The sequence below is a fragment of the Antedon mediterranea genome, chromosome 2 (assembly GCF_964355755.1).
Source record: "Antedon mediterranea chromosome 2, ecAntMedi1.1, whole genome shotgun sequence".
Classification (NCBI taxonomy): domain Eukaryota; kingdom Metazoa; phylum Echinodermata; class Crinoidea; order Comatulida; family Antedonidae; genus Antedon; species Antedon mediterranea.
In genome coordinates this window covers 39,298,138-39,310,217 of record NC_092671.1, presented here as the reverse complement: position 1 = coordinate 39,310,217, position 12,080 = coordinate 39,298,138, and the positions used below count along the sequence as shown (strand labels likewise).

General features: G+C 31.7%; 1 protein-coding gene across 1 annotated transcript in view; it reads left to right on the top strand.

Annotated features, from left to right (window-relative positions):
* LOC140041072 (dual 3',5'-cyclic-AMP and -GMP phosphodiesterase 11A-like) overlaps positions 1-12,080 on the top strand; it is a 48,965-nt gene that overhangs the window by 5,019 nt on the left and 31,866 nt on the right. Inside the window, exons 3-5 of the mRNA XM_072087455.1 lie at positions 860-1,018; positions 7,090-7,179; positions 7,378-7,518. Coding sequence (XP_071943556.1) covers positions 860-1,018; positions 7,090-7,179; positions 7,378-7,518 — 390 coding nt within the window. The remainder of the gene's footprint in view (positions 1-859; positions 1,019-7,089; positions 7,180-7,377; positions 7,519-12,080) is intronic.

Here is a 12,080-nt window from a genome sequence, read left to right as displayed (position 1 = left end):
CTAATTTTATTTTTTTATATGCCCATTGTTCACATCGTTTAGTACTCTCGTATCCATGTGAAAATGATTACCTGCCAGTAAATGTAATATTATTCGACCCTTTGGATGCGGACCGCGTTGAAAAAATACTATGACGCGTTTGTATTTCGTTAGAAACACTATTCTTCGGATTAAGACGCAATCACTCATCAGAACACAAACACCATACTCAATCAAATCAATCAATTTGAACACGGTGCATGTGTGCCAAATATGATTTAAATTTTACTAGGCCTACAGTAGGCCTAAATAACAACTATTTGTGTTAGTGTAGGTGATCATTGTATAATATTGATAATAACGATGTAGAAATTGTAGGAACTGTATGTATAGGCTAGGCTAGGCCTAGCTAGTTAGTAGTAGGCCTAGTACTAGTAGTAGGCACGGCTGATATAATAGTTTTAGGCCGGGCCCAGCCAGGCCCTCTCTCCGGCCCCCTTAGTCTTGTCTCTATCCTATATCCTATATATCTCTATCCTCTATGTCTATATACTATCCAGCTATGTAAGTAGAGTAGAGTGTATTAGAGGGATGTAGGCTATAGGGCCTCAAACCCCTAATCACTGGCACTAACTGGCCTACTAGCTAGGTAGATCATGTGAAAACCCCACTCCTGTAGCCGAGTCACGGAGTGGAATGGTAAAAAATGTTTAATTTTTAGTAGTATAGTTAAAAAAATTAAATTTTATGCCATGGAAAAGTATGAAATTTAAGGTTTGACATTATTGCAGCGACCCAAGATGCCAGCAGAGAGTGGTTCCCTCATTAAATATTAGTCCCGATATTAGTCTTTCTTAATTTTAGAGTTTTTCTTCTTCAGGAGCTTGCGCAACAGGATGAACTGGAGAAACTTGTTGGGACGCCCCGTATCGGTAGCCTACTGTTGTTACCTGTTACAAACAGTGAGAATGATATCTTGGGTGTGGCTGTGGTCGTCAACAAAACAAACGGTACTATGTTTACAAAGGACAATGAAAAGGTAACCATCACACCAATGATAATTCACCAGTCAATCAATGTAAATGCAATGACATAACTTTTTTTTAAACTTTCTTTATGCCCAAATCTGTGATAGTGATATGCCCAAATATGGTAGTAGGAGTGATGTGACATCATCATGTCCATATATGGGCACATTACATTTTGTTGTACAACATAGAGTTTGATAGTGTAGACAGAGCTTTAGTCATATCCAATGACTTATGTTTTTTGTGCTATGTTTATTTGTAATTGAAAAATAACAAATGAATTATTTAATAGTTAATAATATTCTATCATAAAATACTGTCAATGCCTGTTAATTTTGGTATTATTTTGTCGACATCTTTTTCGTCATTTTTAAATATCTTACATTTTATAGTTTGCTATCTTAAAGACTGAATACTCATTTTAAATTCAATATCCTGAAGGAATCATATTACATATTTGATGAATGTTTATATGTGGATTTTTTCCCAAAGCATAAATAATACTATTAAAAGGTAATATAAAAATAAATGAAATACAGAGCTAGCTAGCTATTGCTGTATGAGCACCTTGAGATAAAAAATGCAAATATTTGCATGCAATCAAGAAAAAAATATATATATATAAAAATTATAATAAAAACTTAGTTATATGATCTAAATATTTTCTTATTATTTCACCTTTTTTTAATGTATGTCTGTTGTCGCTTATTAAATCTCAACCATAGGTGAGGGGATTTAAGTGGTGGTGGTCAGTATGTTTCATTTAGGTCAGATGATGTGTTGGTCACATGGTAATGGATTTTGTTTTACCTTAGGTCAGATGATGTTTAGGTCACATGGTAATGGATTTGTTTGACCTTAGGTCAGATGATGTGTAGGTCACATGGTAATGGATTTTGTTTGACCTTAGGTCAGATGATGTGGTGGTCGCATGGTAATGGATTTTGTTTGACCTTAGGTCAGATGATGTGTGGTGGTCATGGTAATGGATTTTGTTTGACCTTAGGTCAGATGATGTGTTGGTCACATGGTAATGGATTATGTTTGACCTTAGGTCAGATGATGTGGTGGTTACATGGTAATGGATTATGTTTGACCTTAGGTCAGATTATATGTGGTGGTCATGGTAATGGATTTTGTTTTACCTTAGGTCAGATGATGTGTGGTGGTCATGGTAATGGATTTTGTTTTACCTTAGGTCAGATGATGTGTGGTGGTCATGGTAATGGATTTTGTTTGCCCTTAGGTCAGATGATGTGTTGGTCACATTGTAGTGGATTATGTTTGACCTTTGGTCAGATGATGTGTTGGTCACATGGTAATGAATTTTGTTTTACCTTAGGTCAGATGATGTGTGGTGGTCATGGTTAATTAATTTTGTTTGCCCTTAGGTCAGATGATGTGGTGGTCACATGGTAGTGGATTATATTTGACCTTAGGTCATCCAACTACTCTAGAGAATTAATATCGGATTTCATTTAATTTAGCTGATTCTTCATCTTTTGTATTTAAATAAAACATTTGAAATTACCGTGTACAATGCAGCAGCAGTTTTGTGTGGGTGTAAGTTATATATTTTTTCCATTAAAAATGTAAACATGCGTAAAAAGGCATCGGTTCAAATACCATTATCTCTTTAGGCAATTTGATAAAATGGATGTAGAGAGATTAACGACAGAGCCTGTTCCATTGACAATGGTATGTTCATATGAATTGCCATTTCATAAATTATACACTTCTTTGAATGTTATTGTTAATGTTTACAGTTAAATTATTTACAAATCCTACTGTCAAAAGCTTGTAATGTGTATATACTGTTTTTGTACTACTTTGGTAATAGACTATACTTGTTCCTACACATGGTATTTGGTCAAATTGAACTTAGAAAGAAAAACGTCGTGGCTTAAGCACTGCCTACACTATCAAACATTATGTGACAAAAAAATGTGATGTGCACATACAGGTATATGGAAATGATGATGTAATATCACTACCATATTTGGTGATATCACTACCATATTTGGACACATCACACTTTTTTTTTCAAACTAGATTGATAGTGTAGACAGAGCTTTACTTTTATTTCACCTTCAATTTGTTTAATTTCGTTCAAAATTCTTATAAAAACAAAAGTGTATTGGGACTTTGAGAATAGCATTCATTATTATACTTTAAAATATTGATTATATTCCATTGAATAAGAGTGTTGACATTTTTTCCTTTGAGTTATTACATTTAATAATTGATTATGGTTCTAGATGTAGCGTCCCAGGAGAGGGTAACCCAAGTGCCATCCTAACATTTTTTTAGGTAAATAATGATGAGTTTACAATGACAGTTTATTATACTATTTTACACACTTAAAGTTCTCTTTTTAATTATAAAATACCTAAAATAATATCTTTGATTGAAATACAAAACCCATGAGAATTGTGAAATTAAAAAATGAGATATTTTGAGATGAGATGATTCTTATCATGTATTAGTACGTGTGCCAAATAATGATTAATTTTTTACATGTTTTTGAATCTTTTTTTTTTTTGTATTATATTTTAAAATGAATGAAGTATAATATTATTTTTCTAGATATTACAAAATCATTTTTAATTGTTGTTAAAATTAAAACTGTACTTTCAAAATTCTACATGAATTTCTTGATTAATATTAATATAAAAAAAACAGCATCTGTCTAACATTAATAAAATCTGTATAAATTTCCTGTCTTTTCATAGATAGTACGTTTAGTACCTTGTATTGTGTAGGACAATTTTATAACTGTACTGTGCTTCTAAAATCTTAATAATATATCATTTCTAAATAGATCGAAAAGGGTGCATCTTTCAATATGTTTTATTCAGATTGAGTAATGCGAAAAAATAAAAAATAACAAAACAAGAAGAATGGAGTAAAAGAATTAAACAAAAAAAGATTTAAATGGTATAGACACATAATTAGACTAATGGACGATACGCCAATTAAACAAACAATGAAGGAAACTAAGAAGAAAGTAAAAAGACCACAAGGAAGACCAAAAGAAAACTGGATAAACCAAATAAAAAAGATTTAAAAGGAAAAAATGTAGACTTTAGCACAATAACAAACCATCCTACCCAAAACAGAAAAATATGGAAAGAAATCGTGGAAAGCGTAATGTCAGAATGACGGAAAACATTTAAAGAGAGAGAGAGAGTATTCAACCCTGCTGCTAGCGTCTCTTGAATTGAATAATGTGGAAGTAATCTATACAGTAATTATAAACATTAATTATTTGTATACTACAGTATTATATACTATAATTACCCTGTAATTAACTAGTATCATTCTATAATATTTATTATAATTGATTCTAAGTAAACTTTAATTACGTAAAGTCAGTACGCTATTGACTTAAATCCCATGGTATACGTGATCAGAAGTGATCGCAATTATAGCGTTAATTAGAGACGTCCCCATTATGGAGTTGGTAGGCTTAACTTACCCTGGGTGTATCTTAAAGTACCCTAGGTGTATCTTAAAGTACCCTGGGTGTATCTTAATGAACCCTGGGTGTATCTTAATGAACCCTGGGTGTATCTTAATAAAGTACTGCGGGTGTATCTTAATAAAGTACCCTGGGTGTATCTTAAAGTACCCTGGGTGTATCTTAATGTACCCTGGGTGTTTCTTAATAAAGTACCCTGGGTGTTTCTTAATAAAGTACTGTGGGTGTATCTTAATGAACCCTGGGTGTATCTTAATGAACCCTGGGTGTATCTTAATTAACCCTGGGTGTATCTTTTGTCTGTTGAATCCTTTGATTATTATTTTTGTTCTATTTTCATTTTATTCTATTAATATTATCTGTAGGTACAGTAATTTTAACTAAATTTTTGGACACCGTTATAGTTTAATTTAGAAGAAAAAAATTCACTGAAAATCCTGAATAATTGCATTTCACTTCAATAGAGTAGGACTTAATTGCCAAGCTAACATTATCTTTTATTCAGAAGTAGAGAAATAAAACTATTGTCATTAATGTTTGCAGTTTTCAGACAGCAATTCTTGATTCTAACCAAAACCAATTATTCGCATCTGATTCTGAAACCCCAATTTATGAATATTTGTTCTTGGTCATGCATATTGAGGAGGTAAAGCAATTTGTTTTGGTTGTTAAAATGCCTAAGTGCCTATAAATTCTAATTTCAAAGGTTTAACCTTAGCATCCAAAACTGTACAGTAAAGGAGCAAAAAAAGTAAATTTTCAATGTAATATATGTTGTCACAAGATGTGGCTGTGATTTCACTCCCTGATAAAATATCACTCTCACAAAATGCCGTTCTGATATTTAAAATGTCATTCTCACAAAATGTTGCTCTGATAAAATGTCATTCTGATCAAATGTAACTCTCACAAAATGTCACTCTGATAAAATGAAATTCTCACAAAATGTCACTCAATGTCACTCACAAGATGTCACTCTTACACAATGTCAACTATTTCACTGACACAAAAAACTCTCACAAAATGTCACTCTCGCGAAAATTCACTCTCACAAAATGTCACTCACAATATGTCACTGATAAAATGTCACTCTCACAAAATGTTATTCTCACAAAATGTCACACTGACATGGTATCACTGGCAAGACATTGATGGATTATAACATGAATATAAAGCAAAGACCAGAATCGCATGTTGAATATCTTGTTTTTAGAAGAATACTTTCCACTTTAAAGCGTGGTTCCCACTAGCGACGCAACGCAAGGACGTAACGCAACACAAGTGAATTGACCAATCACAAGCGATGGCTTATTCGCTTGTGATTGCTAACTGTCTATAACTTCGCTTTTCATTGGTTAAAACGCTTCTTGCGTTGCGTTTACGTCCTTGCGTTACGTTCTAGTGGGAACCAAGCTTAAATAGTAGACCAGTAAAGAATTAGCAGTACATGTCATAATCATCAATAATAGTTTAATACACAATCGGAAAAAATGTTTTATAATCTGTGTCTAGTGCAAAGGAGTTCTTCAACCTTTCCATACACACATTTAGCATTAGTAGTAGTATCAATGTAAAATGTTCTATTACAGTTTAATTATCTTAATAAATTTGTAAATGATATATTATTGTCTGATTCTGTCTTTAAAAGTAAACTACTTTGCTCCTTTAGCCATTCTTTACCAATTACAACCTGTCATCATCTGTAATTAATCTTACTTCTTCATTCCAATTTCTAATTATGCTACTTAAAAATGTTTTCAAGACACTCAAGAATCCTTACCTGGATAATTTCAACCAAACATGTGACCTTTGACATTTAATAACATGTTTTCAGAACACGTACTTGCACGTAATGTATTTCCCTCGACGTGTTTAAACGCCTTTTTCCGTGTGTCTAAATTAGTAAAGCGAGCTGTGTAGAATATCTCAACTAATCGTGTATTCAAGTTAAAATCAGATTTTGTTTCTAGATTTCAATGGCTAGGTTTGCTTTGACAAGATAACATTATTTATTATCCTATTTTGCGGTGATAATTATTGCTTTAATGGTTTTTCTAAACCTTTCATTTATTTGAATATCGTAAACCTTTGCATTTTGCTGGCTTTGTGCCAAATTTAACTTATTATGTTGGATATATAAAAAGTTTCTTATGAATGTTTTCAGTAGTGGTTCTGTAGATGATTAACGCACTTAACCAAGTACGGTACATGCTCGTAGGTTGAAGTCACACATACCGTACCAGAATAATGATAGACTATGTTGTAAACAATTAAGTCATTTCCTCTACTTAGCTCTGTCTACACTATCAAACTTTATGTGACAAAAAAATGTGATGTGTCCATATATGGACATGAGGATGTCATATCACTACCATATTTGGACACATCACATTTTTTTCAAACTAGTTTATAGTGTAGACAGAGCTTAAGTCTCTTTGAGAAGTTGATTAGTATATGGATGGTTAAAGTATTTATAAGAAAGTTTAAAGTCATGTTTAATAATTTTAAATATTTTAATTGATGGCTAATTAAATGTACTGTACTTGCATCAATTTACAGACTATTGGTTACCTACTTAACATATAAGTACTTACTTCACAGCTATTGGTTACCTACTTAACATTTTGCGGAATTGGAATCTCAAATGCACAAGTTTTTGACAATTACAGGAAGGAATTTGACCGCAATCGTGTAAGATACAATCTTCTATTTTTTTCACGATTAAAAAGTAAATCAATTTCTAAAAGTTATTTAAAAAAAAATACATATGAATTTTTTGTTAAACAACACCAAGAATATCATGATCATTTTAGTGATATTTAAATTAATTTTTTTTTTGGAATGTAGCAACTTTAAGTTTTTACTGATTCTTTATTATATTCTGCATAGAAACTGTTGGAGGTGACCCATGACCTCTTCGAGGAACAGACATCTTTGGATAATGTTGTACAGAAGATTATGCAGAGGGCGCAATCCTTATTAAAATGCGAACGATGTTCGGTATTGCTAGTCAACGAGCAAGGACCTGACGTAAGTAGTATTATTATTATTTTGAGGATTAAACAATTCTTTTTTATTGACAGAACAAGTAAGAAACGAAAATAAAAAATTGGTTAATACGCAACTGGAAAGAAAAAAACAACTTCTTGATACATATTTATAATAAACCAAATTAAAATTGTATTGTAAACATATTTCTTTTTTAAAGATATATTTTCCTCCTGAAAAAATAATTTTAAATTAGTTTGATTACCTTATTGTTTATTACTATGATACCTGTTATCATTGGGCCTGTTCGTAGGGGTTGAAAATACCAGCTTATTCCCGATTTCCGTTCGCGTGATCCAATTAACTTTTGCCTCAGGCTACAACAAATTCGAGGCAAAATGTTCACCAAATTTGCAGGTTATTTCAGCGATAATCCAATTATACTCGGCCTTTGAGGATAATAAATCTCCGATAGAGGCAATGTGTCAAATTTTGACAAACGTTCGCTGCCTAGGCCCGTCATTTCTCCTACGAAGCTCTTCCATACACGCTTCGAGAGCGATCGTCAGCTGGTGCTGTCCTTGTTGGTGTAGACCGCTTAGTAGTAGGCCTAGCTGGTCGGTGGTGTTTCCGTCGTGTAACATTGGGCTCAAATTCTTCGTCAATGAGTAAAATAATGGTCATCAGGAGAAGGCATATTTCGGCAGGATTATCGGCGTTAAGAGGCATAAGGTTTGTCGCAAGGATAAGCAGTGTAAAAGGTAGCAAGTAATTGTTATTGTAAAGAAAGATCGCGAGTAAAAAATATACAACACGAAACTAGCGTGCGAAAATGGGGTCGTAGGTTGTAAAGACAACTGACCTTAAAACGTAATTTCCGGTTTGTGATTCGTCGATTAAGCATTTAAGCGGTTAAGTATTTCAAGTACGAACAACGCTCAATTTATAACCCGAGGCATGGGTGAAATTAAGCGCTTATTTCACATAACTTGTAAAAGAAAGAAAGAAAATTTGGTGAAAAGTAATTGGTGGGATTATATGAAAACAAAGGTGATTCTAATACTGATAAATATTGAATTGGCTTACAATGAAGGGTATGGTACAACATACCGTTATAAACATCTTTCAACTCATGAACATTTTATAGATATATAGCGAAAGTAGAAATATTGTGTGTAAAAGAAAGCGTTTGTTGCAATTTTGAATCATCTGTTTTTCTATTTATGTCCAATAAATTAATAATCTAGAACAAAGTGATGACAAGCATTCTTGTTTTTATTATTCAATAATACTTTATTGCACCAGATTCATGACTATTAATTTCTTTTCAATATTGATTTAATAAAAATATTAATCAAATATATACCATATTTTTTTTATTAGAAAGTTTAATTGAACTATCCAATAGTTTAGAACACATAAAAAACTAAAGCTTTAAAGAATGTATTTAGTTTTATTGCATTTTATGGTATTTCAGTCTATTAAAGCACAACTGTTTTCTATAAAATTTATTTTCATAAAAATCTTTTACTGTTGGATGAAATTATGGCAGCCAAAAACAGTTAAAATGCGATTGTAAAAAAAGATTGTAAAAATATAGAAATATGATCTTGTAAGCGAAGGTACTTTAACAAAATATAAATTGAAGTAATAATCATAACCTAAAAATAAACATCAAATTAAGGTAATAAGAAATGAAATTTCTTTTTATGACCTGTGGGCAATGATTTCAGCAAACAACTAATATCTAACACAGCTCATGAGTGCGCTGCTACCATCATCAATGCAATTACTGTAATGAACGCAAAGCATCACAAAACACCATCAACCTTAAGTTCTAAAAACACCGTTCTCATCAAAATAATGAAAATGCCACTCAGGATATTAAACCCAGATTATATTTACGAGATGTGCATCTTACAACCGGTATAAAATCCGCTCTTTTTGTATAATTATTGTTTTTAATGCTTTTGTTTTATCCTTTGACTGCTATTTTTACGCAGAGTAAACTAAAAACAAACTGGTATTTAAATGGTAAAGGTTAATATGTCAGCGTGTCTATCTTATAGTACAACTGGTATTTATGGCTAATTTTCAAATTAAAACAGATTGTGATTATTTTTGCACTTTGCAGACATTTATTATTATACAATACATTAATAATGGTAATGTGAATTGACACATTGTACATCATTCATCAGTGCCACTCAATACTATAAAAAATGTACTACTGTACTTTGCTATATGAAATGTACTACTGTACTGTGCTATATAAAATGTACTACTGTACTGTGCTATATAAAATGTACTACTGTACTGTGCTATATAAAATGTACTACTGTACTGTGCTATATAAAATGTACTACTGTACTGTGCTATATAAAATGTACTACTGTACTGTGCTATATAAAATGTACTACTGTACTGTGCTATATAAAATGTACTACTGTACTGTGCTATATAAAATGTACTACTGTACTGTGCTATATAAAATGTACTACTGTACTGTGCTATATAAAATGTACTACTGTACTGTGCTATATAAAATGTACTACTGTACTGTGCTATATGTATTTATTATTTATGTTTTCTATATATTAATGATTTTTTATATTTTTGTCTATGTTCGATGTTTATTCATATTTTAATAAGATACACTTGTTTTTTGTATTCCTGACTTTTTATATTTATACCGTACTGACGCGGGTGTAAGCCCACCCCCCTTGACCAGAAATCACGTCAAGTTTGGGGGGTGGGCTTATACCCGAGGATCCAAAAATGCAGATCGTCAAAAACAGCACATGTACACTGTGTATTCCACCATGCGAGCGAGCGCCCTCACGTGTACGACGTTGCCTCTAAATACACGAGGTGTAGAGTGTCGGAAAATTAAGCTTATATAGTTTGTGTAATTTATCGTAGAATATCTTATTTTAAACATCAATTGAACAAGAATTTATCAAGCCGAAAAGCAAGTATACAATGTTCGTTAAATAGAAATTTACCAAAGAAATTTAATAAGCTTGTTTATGGCAGCTGATACCAAATAGTGGTTTTCCGTTTTGGCGACTTATAGCGTCGTGTGTGAAGCGATCTTCGACCGCGATGGAGTATAAACAAGACCGGACCGCTAGGCCTCGTATGGCCTAGCGTATATTAGCCTAGCTTGGTTATGATCAAAGGCGTCGCCAAATACAAAATAATGTATTACGACACACACTGTAGATCTTCGAATTATTGGGTGGGCTTATACCCGAGTGCCTCATTTTTCATGAAAATTAGTCAAAAGTCGGGGGTGGGCTTATACCCGAGTATGGGCTTATACCCGCATCAGTACGGTAATTGTTTGAGCTTGTCAATTAAACAAATTTCCTTTTTTTTGGACGTAATAAAACTTTGTATTCTGTACTAAGAATGATACAAATTGTGTTGTTAAACAAACTTTCAGCACATATTCCACATACCTTGAATTTTCGACACATTTCACTAGTATGTATAAACTTTCATTTTTAATGATACAAATTATTAATTTATAATATGTATAATAGTATTTTAATTAATTTACAATATTACATTACAGTTCCTTCGTCTTATTCAGTGTTCTTTCATTTCTATTCATATTTTCTCTGAAAACTAAGAACCCAAACATGTTCTTCCAAACCTTATACAGTGATGATATTAAAACTAGTTAACACATTAAATCAAATTTTAAAATGTAAATCAAAAAACATAATACATTGTTACATACATTTGTTTTTCTGTTCTTTAAATCTGATCTAGAAATGTGCAAAATCAGTTTTTTACAAAAGTTTTAAAAAGCACAATATATACTATTTATTTTTTTGTTTATTTTTTGTTTAAATATTTATCTGTAAAATTTGTTTCATAGTGCAAAACCATTTTTCATTTCTTGATGAAGTTGATAAATTAGGTTAGTTACTTAAGAAGAAATAAATACTTCTAGATCAGGTTGAACAAATACAATTAGCTAGTAGTAATAACATAGTGTAGAAGGCATACACCACAGGGAAAGATCTACAGAATACCAGAAACAGGTATAGTTAGATTCTAGTGTGTTAGTATAGCAGTAGGCCTAACACTAAGAAAACAAATTTATGCATAAATCACTTCACTAATAACAAATGATTTATTCATAAGAAACAAACCAAGATGCATCCCAGCTTTGTTTATATAAACCTAATGAGTATGATGATATTACGTTTTCTAAGAAGTAAACGAAATATTAGTTCTGACTAGTTTAATTTTGCTATAAATAACAAATTACAAATTGCATAAAAGTCAGGTCACAGCAGATACAATGATGATTGTGATACAAAAACTAAAATTGATATAAATTAATATTAAGCAATTAGTTTAAAACAAAACAATAAACATTGCCATCTCATATAGTAGAGTTGACGAATACTAGAATCACTTGATTTAAAGAAACTATTGTCACTTAGATCAAAGCTCTGTCTACACTATCAAACTTTGTGAGACAAAACAATGTGATTGTACCCATATATGGAAATAATGATGTCATATCACTACCATATTTGGAACACAACTTTTTTTGTCAGACTAAGTGAATATACAGTTAATAC